Source organism: Gavia stellata, chromosome 2, assembly GCF_030936135.1.
Source record: "Gavia stellata isolate bGavSte3 chromosome 2, bGavSte3.hap2, whole genome shotgun sequence".
In the NCBI taxonomy this organism is placed as follows: domain Eukaryota; kingdom Metazoa; phylum Chordata; class Aves; order Gaviiformes; family Gaviidae; genus Gavia; species Gavia stellata.
The window spans coordinates 34413836-34428072 of NC_082595.1; the positions used below are offsets into that span (position 1 = coordinate 34413836).

Sequence of the window (14237 nt, forward strand, 5' to 3'; positions counted from 1 at the left end):
ATAATGTTTTCTAAAACTTAAATTTTGCTTTTTTCTGAAAGGAAACATGAGTGGGAGAAACACGGCACTTGTGCAGCCACGCTTCAGGTCCTTAATTCTCAGAAGAAATACTTTGGTAAAGCCCTAGAACTCTACCAGCACGTTGATCTTAACAGGTACATAAATGAACGTGATAGTCTGCCTTTTATGTCAAACGGTTTCTAAAAGTTTCAAATCTAGCCTAAAAAAACAGTCTAAAAATCTGATGGCAGAGCAGAAATGAGTATTAGCATAAATTATTTTTAGTTCTGGAGTTCAGAGGAGGGGTTGTCTACTCTGAGAAGCATGTTTTTCGTTACTTCAGAGTCTGGTAAGCCAGCAGCATTCTTCACAGCATCATTTTAGAAGTGTGAACCAGTAAATTGTGAGAAGCTGTATCGGTTGTATCACACTACCAAAAGCTATGGTACCTGTAAACTTCTAAATCAAGTGACAAAACCCCCCAAGCTTCTGAGTCATACTGAGGCCCAAACACTTCTTTTCTAAAAAGACAGTGCTCTGCTCAGAGGAAAGGACAAGCTGGAGGCAAAATCCTGCAGAACATCCTGGGAAAAGGCTGAGAGGTAACAGCAAGAGAGGATGTCCTGAAGGGCAGTGTCAGTCACTGCAGGCAGCCCTCTGCTGTCCTTTCAGACAACCCTGATGTGACACTCTTGCTTTGTCCTAGGGGCTGATTCTTCCTCATGGTTACAAAGCACTGGCCATTCCAGATAGAAAATCATGATGGGAATGTTGTGGCTTGTCCAAGCACCATATGTACACATTCTGGCTGCAGGTGAATGCCAGAAGGCCAGAGTCCTTTCCTGATCAGTGCTTGGTATGGGTGGGAGAATGTTTGACTTGGATTTGTTGACCCTGAATTGTCTCTCTATATAAGACAACAGTACCTGAGAGAGGAAATAAGTTCTTTTGTATCTAGAAACATATCTTAAAAAAAAAATTTAAAAAAAAAAATCCTGTTCATGTTCTGTCAATCTTGTCCAAGTAATCTCCCAACAAAGTCTCATTCACTTTGCACATACACAAAGGAAATGTGTCTTTCTCCCACCCCCCCTCCTATTTTTGTAGGTGTCTTGTAAAACTTAATCAGATTTTTCTAGACACAGTGCTTAAGAGCATGTCATATGTAGTGTTAAAATTAATAATGTCTGATAATTCGATTTTCTAACTAGCTGTGACGGTGTGACTAAAACATTTTACAGATGGCACAGTGACCGATTATGTGACTATATCAGCATGTGTAACACCAAAAAAAATAGACTGAGGCATGTTGAAATTAATTGCTCAGAGCATATTCTCCTTTGTAAGAATGAACATCATTAATTTAATCTTTACTGAAAAGAATAAAGACTGCTAATATTCTCATTGTACTTCATTTATACTTGAAAGAGAAAAAGTACTGCTAATAATTAAAAGATTGTTTCCAAAAGGGAAATTATTAAAAAGAGGACATAGTGCAGGCTCCTGTAAGAATAACAGAACATCATTTATTTTATTGGTCTCCATGTATCCAGTGTCAAATGGCTATGACAAACAGCTAGACCTTTAGGCAGCTGGCTTAAATCTCCCCTGTGCAGAACCTGACCTTGGAAGGGTTAAGCATTATCAGCACTCATGGATTAAATCCTGAGAGATGCTGAACATTCCCACTCCTTATGGAAGAAGCTGGGACTTAGAGACTCAGCACCTATTGGGTCCTGAGTCTTGTCATCTTGGAAGTGTGGACTTCCCTCAGGACTGAATCTAAAGGAAGGGGTATATAGGCTAGAGGTTCTTGTTTCTCTTATGCGAACAACCTTTCCTCTTCAAAAACATTCATTAGGAAACGTTTCTGCCCTGACATTGATGTTGATCCAGATCCACACACCATGTCCCTCTCCCAGTGTGCGGTGTGCTGCCCACCCTGTGTTAGAACATGAGGGTGCCTAAAGCAGCCTCACAAGTCTGCCTCCATCCCCTCCCAGTGGCCAGAGCACAGGGGTATGGCTCAAGGCAGGGGAAAGGAGGCAATTAAACTGCATGCCCTACCTGACACTCAACAGAGCATTCTGAAGGTCCAGCAAATAACAGTGATATTGCCCTTTCCCCTAGCTGTGTCTGAAGGGTCGACTCTCCCAGCTCCTCAGATTAAGGTGGAGGAGAGAGTTCTTCCTGACCCTGCTGAGTTGGATGGGAAGCGGCCTTTCAGAAAAGGGGAACCTTTCCTAGGCCTGACAGAGGATGGAAGACAAGTTTCCCTTGCTCCCCATTGCTGTAATGCTTGCCAAGTTCTCACTAAGATTATCTGTTTACTTAATGATTATGAAGTTATGTTTGCATACAGGAACCATGGAAAAATGTTTTCTCTTTGTTTCAGTTGCCTCCTGAAAGCTGGGATAAAGCCAAGCAGTTCATATTACCAGGTAAAAGGCAGTCTTTTATAAAACAAAATCATGTGCATGTACTTTTTTTATTAGGAGTCAAGTAATTTCTAGAGAATAAGTGATCTTTTTTAATTGTATAGTCCTTTAAGGTTGTGCTTTATCTAAAAGTTTTTGTGAACCTAAGTGTGGGAGCTGTTGGAAGATGTGCTAGTGACTTATTAAGTGATATGAGCTTTTTAATTTTTCAGATGACTGCCATAAAGGAAGCTCTTACAAGATTTTATGGTGTAACACCAAAGATTCAGTGTCTTCCTCCGGAAGAGGTAAAAACCCCAAACAAACAAACACTACCCAAACCTGAAAAAAAAAGTAAAAAAAACAGCCAAACAAAAAAACAACAACTTTTTTGGGTTTTTGTTAAGAAGAGCACTTTTTATTGAAAAGCAAAAGCAAAAATAGAGTTAAAAATCTTCAGCATGGTAAAACTTAGGTCTGGGTGTTCCTTGTGTATGCAGCTCTTTGCAGATTAGATATTGCTCGATTCTTGGAGTTGAGTTCATAAAAACATTGCTTATGTACTGGCACCACTGAGTTCAGCTTATGTTACCGTTGCCACAGCCTTTTCTTAATGCAGAAATATTGTTAGTGGAGGAAGTGTCCATTCTTTACCTAATAACTTTGCTGTTAATATACTTACCCAGCAATTGGGAGCACTGGCTTTTAAATGTCTCTTTGTCTTAAAAAATTTGAACCTGCATCTCTTGCATGAATGGTGTAACCACCATGCTAGAGGTATTGCTGTAGCTGAGTACTTTCCACTCCTCCTGCTAAAGCTTAATTGCCATATAGCAGATTACTAGAACCAGTAAGAGTGAGCTGAATGGAGCCAGCGACTGTCAACCTTGACAAGGGTACTGCCTGTCAACAGCAGTCTTCCCTTCACTGGGCATGGCTCATGTGTTCTGCATGAAGAAATTACTTAATGGACAGAATCCTTCAGAAATAAAGCATCTCAGGCTTGTCTCTGAGGTTGTTCTCAAAAGTCCATACCTAAAGAGATACAAAAAGGCATTTTGAGCTTCACTGTGGTTCAGGATGACTATAGTCTTTCCTTTCAAGCCAACGGTGTCTAAAATTTCCATTTCTTTCTACTTTTCCTTGCCAACAATTGTACTGTGAATCACAATGCAGTAGAGAATGTGGTACACAGAGACAGTGTACTGTAGCATAAAATACAGGTCACCATATCTGAAACAAAAATGCTTTTGAAGGAACAAAATAGTATTCTGAACAATTACATGGGTAGGCTGCATAGCTGTTTCCTTTTTCAGCTAGGTTACTCTGCTTTTATTCAAAAAGAAAACAAAAAACCAAACTCACAAGATAGCTTTCCCTCTTAGAAGTGGTTTCTTATTATCTCAGCTTGATAAAAGTGGTGTACTACAAAACACTTGGCAGAGTTATTGGCCATACACAGATAACAATTTTATGAAAACTTGCCAAGATACAGTTGCTGTTGGAGTTTAATAGCTTGCGTGTTGTCAGCTCATTTGCTTTAGTAGTGCTCTGAGGTTTTTATACTCAGATGTTTCTTCACATGAAAAAGAATTCTAGGTTACAGTATTTTTAAAATGTATTTTAAGTTACTTTAAGCAACAAAGGAGTATGAGTTGAATGTGGGTTGCACATTCACCCACCTCTTGATGTTGAAGAAATACAGCACGAACACAAACCCCAGTTTCTAGCACTGTTCACTGTAGTTCTACCATTGCTTTTGGTACAATTGGGATACTGCTCAAATTATGTGAGAGTAATTTACAGCTTGAGTCTCCTGTGCTTAACAGCTGAAGCTAATGGGTAATAGAAAGGAAAAAGTAAACCCCAGTTATTTAAAGATAGCCGTTTTCAGAGTTCCAGCCTTGTTGATGCCTGAAGTGCATTATGGAGGTACTTTGATGTTTAAAACATATTACACACTTGCTGTGTTCTTAAGTTTCTTAAAAAAAACCAAATAAAAAACCAAAACAAAAAAAACAAAAAAACCCACCCCAAACCAAACAAAAACAACCAAAAGAACCTCCAAAACCAAACCACAGCAACACCAAAAAAAACCCACCACAGTTACCTTTGTCTTGTACATGTATTTTTGTCCTGCTTAGTGGTTTCAAAACCAATTTTTTTCCACGTGCACTTTGTCGCACCTGAGCATTTTGGGGGATTTTCGTATAATCTTCTTCCCCACATGGAAGGCTTCCATACCTGCCTACCTTATTCATGGCTGATGTTTTTCTTCCTAGTCTGTTCTGTAGTCCAAAAATGACATTTCTGCTACTTTTGGCAGCTTACTTCTGTGTTCTTTTCAGTAAAAGCTATTATAAAACCAAGGTTTTTTTCTCCCGTTTGGAGAATTTTCTTTGCCTCAATTCCCATCCTGTTACAAAATAGTTGGTGAAAGGTGGCTTTCAGGTCACACATACCCTTTAATACTCACAGAATTCAGCCAGAGCTCATCATTAAGGTGAATGGCTTCTGTGTACTGTGCAGATTTGGTAAATGTTAAGATAATCTGTGTCACAGCATTTCATAATAAGACTTACTAGTTAGACAGGTTCCCCAGATCATTACTGAATTATGTTGTTGGAATATGTTTCCTTGTCTGTTTGATCCTTAAGGACATGTACTATAAGCTGTTCAGAGCGGATGCCTCTGGTACCTGTCTCCTTCACATTTTTCAAGGGGCAAATGTACAAATAAGCACTACTGTATTCTATATATAAGGCAATATATCTGAAGAATTGATTTATTTTCTTCTGCCCATCAAGCTGATCTCATCCCTCGTGTTTCTAGGGTGAAAAAGCACAAACAATTGGTCAGATTGAATTCTGCTTCACCAAAGAACTGCAGCTGAGAAACTGCACGGCGCTGGAGGGTGAATCCGACCCAATGCAGGCTGACTTGAAGCTTGGAACTGAGGAGTTGTCTGTCTGCAGTGATACTCTCCCAACCTATTATCCTTCACAGGTCTAAGAACACAAAGGAAGCCATAAGTTTGAAAAACTTTTTAAAAAACAACAAAAACCAAACCCTTAAACATTATACCTCGGAAAGCACTCTTGACTTAGCAATATTACAAAGCCTGGTCCATATCACAGGCATGCTGTGAAGATTTCTGCTGGAAAACATGCTTCTTTTGCCATTAAAGGAGAATGGTCCACATTGTAGTATCAGTTACACAGGCTTAAGTATTGAATTGTGGCTCTGATATTGATGGAATCAGAATCTGACTTACAGCTTTGCCTGGACTTTTCAGATTGTTTATGGTTTGAATCAATGTTTAAAAGAGAACTGTGACTTCTTAGTTTTACTTGCAATTAAGTCTGCCACTTCAGCCACTTCTGGATTTTGTCGCGAGTCAGGGAAATTAAGTCATTCTTTGTTTTGAAAGGATACTTCTCCCTCTGAGATGAGATGACAATTTCTTGAGAAGAAAATACTGTAAACAGAAAGAACTTAGAGACCTGTCTGAAGGTCCTTTTCCAAACATAATACCCACTGCCTTGTGTAAGTTTGCTCTCCAGAAGTGCTGAACAGAGGCTGTGTCCTCTGAGGCTTTAAACCTTTCCTCATTCAGAGATTGTGGCCGACCGAGTTTGACAACTTTTGCATAACTTCTTAGTGAATGAAATAACGTTCACCAGGTTTTGACACTGCTGTCTAAAGGACCCCAGGAGGACTATATATGTAGCTTTACCTATTCTTTGATTGATTTTGCTACAGTAGCTCCATACAGTCTTGAAGAACAACCAATCTTAGAATTTACTTGCTAGTATAGGAAAATGTTAGGCCCTAAAAATGTTATTAATTTTTTGTTGTATTTGAGCATTTAGCATTACCATACAAGTGTGAGTGCCTGCACTTTTATTTAAAAACGAGATTGTCACATAATCGCTTTGTTCCAAGGAACAGCTTGTGAAAACAGTAAATGCTACAGGATTTTCAGTGAAAAATACAAATGTTAGCAATAGCGTATCTCTGTCCCATAATAATTAATAACATGTCACAAAGTTGGATGTTTCCAAAGGGGACCAAATTTGGATGACATCTTCTACACAGTGCTGTGTTGATGTAAGTGTCTACAATTGTCTTTCAAAGAAAGACAATTATGGCTCAAGGAACCATCTGTTAGAAAAATATTACTGTGAAAACATGAAATGCAGTATTAAGAGCAAATTTGTTATGTCTTTTGGGGTTTACAAACCATTCACATTTACCCTTATTTTTGACTGTCCCTGTTTTTCTACCACCTTTTATTTAAGGCTCTGTCAACTTGTCCTTCCAGAATGCTGTCAGTTTTTTAGTCCTTTCTTTAGAAATGCAGATATTTATTTATTTTAACAGAGATGAGTATGATCTTCACTCTGTTGTGTCTCCATTTCAGTAGAGCAAGGGCTTCTCTTTCCAAATTTGCCTTTCTTCCTGACAGGGGGAATATACTAATGTATACTAATACTATATTAGTATACTAATGGTAATCGGATCTAGTGTTTTTATAATAGCCATGGTATGTTCAGTTCATGTTGAAAATGACCAGAATGACAATTCTTTATTCCCCCATTTCTGCCATCTTCTTCTAAGGAAGAAAAAGTAGGGAGACTGAACTAAAATGCTTGAAAAGGCTAGAATGTTCTTGTTTTTTGTGGAATCATTTTGAGATCCCTAGTATTTTTTCTTCTAATTACAAAAATTATCTTACCCTAAAGAAAACAAATACTTGTTGGGAAAAATGCCTTCCTCTGCAAAGGAGCAGCCCATGGCTCATGTACTTTTTTAAACTTGTTCTCCAGCTCTTTCAAATAGTACTTAGATGGTGCATAGGTTTTGGGTGGAGTACATAGGGTGCAGACAACTTAGAATGAACATTAATTTACAATTCACATCATAAGTTTGGTGGTTTTTTTTTTTTAAAGAAGCAAGACTGAACTATTCCTCAAAATTGTGCTATTTTTCTAATGGTTTGGATTTTTTTTGTCCTTTGAAGTCCCTTGTTCTCCTTTTTGCTTTCAAAGTTCTTAGAGTGCAGTGCTATATCCTTGCTTGTTAAGCTAATCAGCAGCGAGGGAAGTGGAAACAGAGGTTGGTAACTACCATCAGACCACGTCATGAACATCTTGCTCAGTGCTTTTCAGTTACCAGTTCGGTTATGAACACAGTCCTTAATTAAAACGATGGACTTCTCAAAATTTCAGTATAAATATTGCCACCTTGGATGAGCAGGTGCAATATAAAAAATCCCATGAAATCTACAGCAACATGCTGTACTGCCAAATGAGCAATTGTTGGGTTTGGCTGTTTTTCTGCAGTTGTTTTAATTCCTTGGTCCTCTTCACAGAAGAAAAGCTCAAACTTGGAAGCAATGGTAGCATTGGTTCTTGCACAGACATATGCTTAATGGAAGTGCAAATCAATAGCCTGATTATTATTTTTTTTAATTACAGTATAAATTGTATTTTCTTTTATAATGCCAAATAATGCTTAGGGAGACAAGATATACAGTATGAATTTGCTGCAGTTCACGTGTAATGCATTAATTTAAGCAAAGCCAACAACTGCAGATATGTACTTTACAAGGAAGTGACACAGACAGTAACAGCGTTCACAGTGTGAGGCTCAAAAATAAAGCTGACTCTTGCCAAATAGAGTCAGTGGATACAGACAAGTCAGAAATGACCAACCTCTGCAGTAGAGGAGATAGTATGGCTTCCATGCATTTTTTCAGCCTCATTTTCAAATGCAAGAAATGTGAGGGAGCTGATAAACTTTAAAACTTTGAGGAGAAACTAGCATAATCTGAAATGAGAGAGAGGAATGGAAGGAGACAGCAAAGCCAACAGCATGCTAAACAACAACCTACAACTGAGTAAAAAGTGACTGATGAATGTTAAGTCAAGATTGGCTAAAAATAACCTCACAGACTCTGAAGCCCTGTTTAAAGGGACATACCTGAGGTACTGCATTTGCTTTAACAAAACCACAACCACATTCTTTTTATTTTGCCAACATGATTACACATTAAATACTTTAATTTGCTATGATTTATTTATTAGTAATAGCAATAAAACATTATATATGACTACCGTTGCTTGGTTTTTGACAATCCCACCTGCCTAAGTTCTAGGAAGATACAAATGTCTTTTAAAAGATACTGACTGACTTTCATGCAGAGATGTGCCAAGACACTTAAAACTTTACGTGGTACATTTAAGGGATGCTTTAATGTCTGGATGTCGGCAACCAGGAGAGCAGATGAATGAATGGCAGCACTGGTTCAGACCAAAGATCATGTCCAGCTCTTTATGTTCTCTCTAGCAATGGCTCACAGCCAGTTACCAGCCTTGGCAATTGCTTTCCATCAGAATGTATATAATTTCAAGAGCTGGATTAACACAATTTAAATTCAAGAGGTAAACAAAGGTATGTTGGGAGCCTTAAACATAGGTTCCATTCTGAAAGGTGTCACTTCCTTAAACAAAATGAATCTTCAAGGCTGATAGATTTTAACACAGCCAGGGGAGGATGGGGGCTATATTATTTTCTGCATCATTAAATAAAATAACTAAATCCCAGCGGGGGTTGTATGTGCAGTCTTGGTGCTTTAAAACACTCATCAACTCCACAAAGGGACTTAGGTTGTTTATATCCTTTGTCCATGTGCGCTCTCATGCAAAATGCATAAGCATCCCTTGGCATGTAGGTTAGAGCACGAGCTCTGTCCCCTTTCCAAGGACAGCCCCTCTTCCTAGACCATGGGCAGGTTCTATTCTCTCTCTTGTTCTCTTGCTTTCTTCCTGGCCTGCACTGAGCCTTTCTTGGCTGCACAGGAGCCCAGCTTCAGCCAAGTTTATGGTGGGGGGGAAATATGAGATTGGAAAAATCAGTTTCTACTCAGTTTCTTTAGGTAGCTACCCATGCACATGTATATTGTGCTTAAGGCCACATCTGTTTCTCCCTACCTGCAGCCAGCTGATCTGCCAGTGCCAACAGGAACAGGAGACGAGAGAAACAGAGGGGACTTCTCCCCATCGCTCCTGTTCTTAGTGGGGGCAGCGACCGGTTGCTGTTTCCTAGCGAGTAGGCAAAGCTACCTCTGCAATGGAGGTGGCACAGGCCTCTTGTTGTGTCCCCACTCTGCACCCTCAGTGGCTGGCGAGCTCTGGGCTGTGCTGCTGGTCCTAGCTGCTGCCCATCAGAAGGAAAAACTGGTGACAGGACTGCAGTGCCCATGCAGCACATAAATACCCTGCAAGTCAAGTCCCACAAACATGGACAGCCTAGGTATCTACAGCAGCAAAGCAGCAGGTACTGTCTTTTGCAATGGGGAAGGGGGATTTTCACAAGGATGGGTTCTTGAATTTGGGCACCTCAATTCTAGTGTGGTTGAGCTTCAGGCAGCTGTGCTCTGTTTGGATCCGGCTCCGAGCACTATTAAGCCAAGGCCATAGAAGGTTAACGGTGCTGAGGAATGTTGTATTTATCATAAATTCAGACTGTCTTGCTTCTCAGGCAGCTTCCTTCAGAAGGCTCACTGCACACCTTCACTTCCTGTTCACTGCACACCTTCGCTTCCTGTCTGTAAGTATTCCCTGCTCCACAAAGTTGCCATAGATCACCCAGAGTTGATATAAGTGGTTCATTTTAGAAGGGATTTCAATTTCTTGTGCTTTGAGAATAAAAGCTTTAGTATACAGGCTAAGTGAGACCTGATGTGAGAGATGGGCAGATTATTTTACGTTTGTGTGCTGTGGTCTTCATTATTCCTTACCCCAAAGTATACTGGAGTGTCACAGATTGGGCGCGGATTAGATAGACCTCAAGAGCAGCCAAGTCCAACCATGCCCACAGATTGGTGGTATGAATCCTATCAATATATTCAGCATGAAAATCACAGTGCTGACATTCAGACACAGTGCTCAGTTTGAAGAACTGATGTTTCAGTAATCTTTTATAAAAAAGAAGCAAAAATGACCATATTTGACAAGAAAATTCTTAAGCAGGTGATAGAAAATTCTTAAGCAAGCTGAAGAATACCATCGTGCTGTCTGTAAGAAATACTTTTCCAAGTACAGCCTCACTTACCAGAAAACAGGCCGTTCACTTAAGATTTTTCTATAACTCACACAATTGTTTGCGTTAGAGACCCGTGCTCTGCATGTAAATCAGAAAAGAGAAGCCAAAACAAAATTAGCAAGAACTAAAAGCACAGCAGTTACTCTGTAATAATTACAATCTCTATAAACAAGTGTAATGCATCCCAGCAGGTACCTGCTGTTAGATCACTCACTTCTGCTTACATTGTTGAGTAAAACATGCTGCTGTCAGCTTTGGAGAGAGGCTTCTGTCTTTCCGAAGTGCTCAGCTGAGGGTAGAGAAGCTGTGCATACTTCCAGCAGAGGCTGGAAGAGCTGTCACATCACTCAAGTGCTCTCATTTTAGCCCATCAGCCTTCCACAGATACATCTCACTTACCAAGATTTCATAGGTTAAGTTATGCTCGAGAAGGCTGCGCGTGTCCGGATGACTTGCGCTATCAGTTCCCAGTGCCAGCTGTTCTGGATTTGTGTTCAAAAGAATATTGTGCAGAGAAAAATCTCTTAAATCTCATAGACAAAATACACTTAAACACAATTTTTTCCCCCTTTTTTCTCCCCCTCTATTATTGTTTTGAGAGATTCTGACTGCAAGGATCACTGGAGGCTTGGAGGAAGGCAGGCATATTGATGGATAGCTTTTAATCCTTTATTTGTTATCCCTTTGGCACCTTTTTTTTGGCATATCTGACTGATTAACAGGCTTGCAGTTACACCCACACCTGACCAAGAGCAATGTCTCAAAAATTAATTAAAAAAGATGGCAAAATTGGGTATTCATTAAATCAGTTAACAGTCTGGGGCCTCCATAATTACTTGTCGTGGTTTAAGCCCATCTGGCAACCAAGCACCACACAGCCGCTCGCTCACTCCCCCCAGGTGGGATGGGGGAGAGAATCGGAAGAGTAAAAGTGAGAAAGCTCGTGGGTTGAGATAAAGACAGTTTAATAGGTAAAGCAAAAGCCGCACACGCAAGCAAAGCAAAACAAGGAATTCATTCACCACTTCCCATCGGCAGGCAGGTGTTCAGCCATCTCCAGGAAAGCAGGGCTCCATCACGCGTAACGGTTACTTGGGAAGACAAACGCCATTACTCCAAATGTCCCCCCCTTCCTTCTTCTTCCCCCAGCTTTATATGCTGAGCATGACGTCATATGGTATGGAATATCCCTTTGGTCAGTTGGGGTCAGCTGTCCCGGCTGTGTCCCCTCCCAACTTCTTGTGCACCCCCAGCCCACTCACTGGTGGTGAGAAGCAGAAAAGGCCTTGACTCTGTGTAAGCACTGCTCAGCAGTAACTAAAACATCCCTGCTTTATCAACACTGTTTCCAGCACAAATCCAAAACACAGCCCCATACTAGCTGCTATGAAGAAAGTTAACTCTACCCCAGCCAAAACCAGCACATTACTTAAAACAGAAATACTGTGTGGATAGCCTGGTCTGTCTGGGCAGGTGGGAGAACAGGGAAATTGGAGTATCTGTTTTCTTACTTAGCTCTGCCACTGTCCCCTTGTGAAGGAAATTCAACATGAAATCTGATGACAATTTTAAGTCCCACACAAATTAAGTAAGACTTCCATGCACTTGCTGTTTGCAGCAGGGCATTTCATCCTCCCTAGCCCTGGACAAGTAATTAAAGTCCAAATGCTTAAAAATATCATGGCTTTTGGAGGCAATTAGAACATCTGGTCCCTACCGTGGAATCAAAAGCCTGGTTTAAGCAGCTGAGCTCCTTGTGCTTACATCGTGGGAACTATGTGGCGCTGTAGAGGGGTAACTAATGCAATAGTTGGACTGAGTCTTAAATCCGGCGTCTTCCTAGGGTGGCAAGGGGGCATGCCAGGTTGCTCTGGGGCAGCCCTCCCTAAGCCTTTTGGGGTAGACCAGGTGTGGCATTCCAGGCAGGAGCCCAGATAGCACTGGTTAGTGTAAATACACACTGCTGAATCACATGGCACAGTCACGCTCCTCCAGTCACCCAGGCTAGGTTTCTGCTGCTACAAATGGTCTCTGGAGAAAATGTACAAGCAGGTTTTGTAGCAGAGATGAGAATCCAGGGTTTCTCCCCACTTTAAGCAATTGCAGCCAGTTTTCTTCACAGCTTCACAAGGAGAGACTTGGAGGAGGCCCTGTGCAAAACAGCCCCCAGTCTGGTGGTTTGAATGCTCAATGGGGAAAAAGAAGTCTTTGTCCCCATTTCACCCTGGCAAGGGGTGAGTACAAGGGATCTCCTCTCCTGTGGCTGGGATCACTGTTTCAGTTACCAGTGGGTCCTACAAACAGCCAGCACCGGCACTTTCAACTCTGTGTTAAACACAATGGCTGTTGCCTTTTGCAAGGAACTTCATTCTGTCGGTATAAGTGACATGGGCTATTAAGAAGCTGCCCCAAGGACTAGTAGGTGAAGGAATAACCTGGCCAGGCAGGAGTGCGTAGGGTGCTGAACTCCTCCTCCTTACCCAGATGGACCATCCTCAGCAGCACATCTCCAAGTGCCTGGGGAACGTCAGAATAAAATAGTGAGAGTGAGGACCTCGCAGGACTAGGTGCCAGGTGAACCAGAGTTTCCCAAGATCAGATTTTATGATTTGCATGCCTCAATTCCCCCAAATCTCACAAGAAGCACACAGACTTTTTCACATCCATCTCTTAAAATTTGATAAGTAGAGTTTCTGCGCATTTCACCTTCTCCAGTTGAATTCTCTTGGAAGACACCAGTGGTCAGTGGTGGAAATTTTAATTACTGTCAGCTTGTTTTATAAGCCACAGAGAGTCAGATGGAGCCAATTCCATAATCCTGAAATATAAATAATGTATTATTTAATACAGATTCTGAAGTCCCTTCAGGCTTGCAAATCAGCCAGTTAATAGCTTTTTATTTTAGACATACACTGTAATAACCTGATGTCATTTTGAACACAGTGATTAAGTATTCAGTTTACAAGACAAATGAAGACTCATTACAGTCAATCAGGGAGGAATTACATGAACCTAAATTGCAGGTATTTATCACAGTTTCTCAAAAGAATATTTTACTAGCTATTTTGGAAGAAAAAGCCGCTGCTTTGTTATTCTGTAAAAGTACTGCCTTCTTTATAAAGAACTTCTAATGAGATCTTTTTCCAATCCTAATGTTTTATGGTAACCTGACTGCACTATGTTATCATAGGTCATTGTGAAATTAGATAGTGAGTGTGACAAATATGTTTTATACTGGAATTTCTTAGCAATCTATTTTAAGTTTTTGCCTTTGTGATGACTAGAATGAGAGAAAGCTTTACTTTAGATAATGCAATAGGAAATGATTCAACAGCCAGTGACTTCCAGTACACTGGCCAGAAAAAAAGAAAAAAAAACAGCAAGAAAAAGTCATATTTGATATACTTAGTTTGTCATGTTTGCTTAATGTGGAAAATGTTGGGTGTTTTCCAGTCATTTAGAGCTCAGTGACATAAGTAATACAAAGTACACTTAGTTAAATACACACAGATTCAATTTTTTATGATTGCAATTTTTAATTATTTGAATTCCACCCATCTCTCTAAGTTTTGTACTATATTTATCTTTTTTACGAGATTGCCTAAGCTGTAATAGGGCTGCCAAAAGCCAATTACCAATACTGGGGTAATACTAATACATTGTAGCAGAGGAACTGGAATAAAATTATTTCCATTTAGCCAAGGATTTCAG

General features: G+C 40.3%; 1 protein-coding gene across 1 annotated transcript in view; it reads left to right on the plus strand.

Annotated features, from left to right (window-relative positions):
* Positions 1–6803, plus strand: part of RNASET2 (ribonuclease T2) — a 28785-nt gene extending 21982 nt beyond the window's left edge. Inside the window, exons 7-10 of the mRNA XM_059833351.1 lie at positions 42–155; positions 2396–2441; positions 2651–2725; positions 5250–6803. Coding sequence (XP_059689334.1) covers positions 42–155; positions 2396–2441; positions 2651–2725; positions 5250–5429 — 415 coding nt within the window. The 3' untranslated portion in view covers positions 5430–6803. The remainder of the gene's footprint in view (positions 1–41; positions 156–2395; positions 2442–2650; positions 2726–5249) is intronic.
* The last annotated feature ends 7434 nt before the right edge of the window (positions 6804–14237 follow it).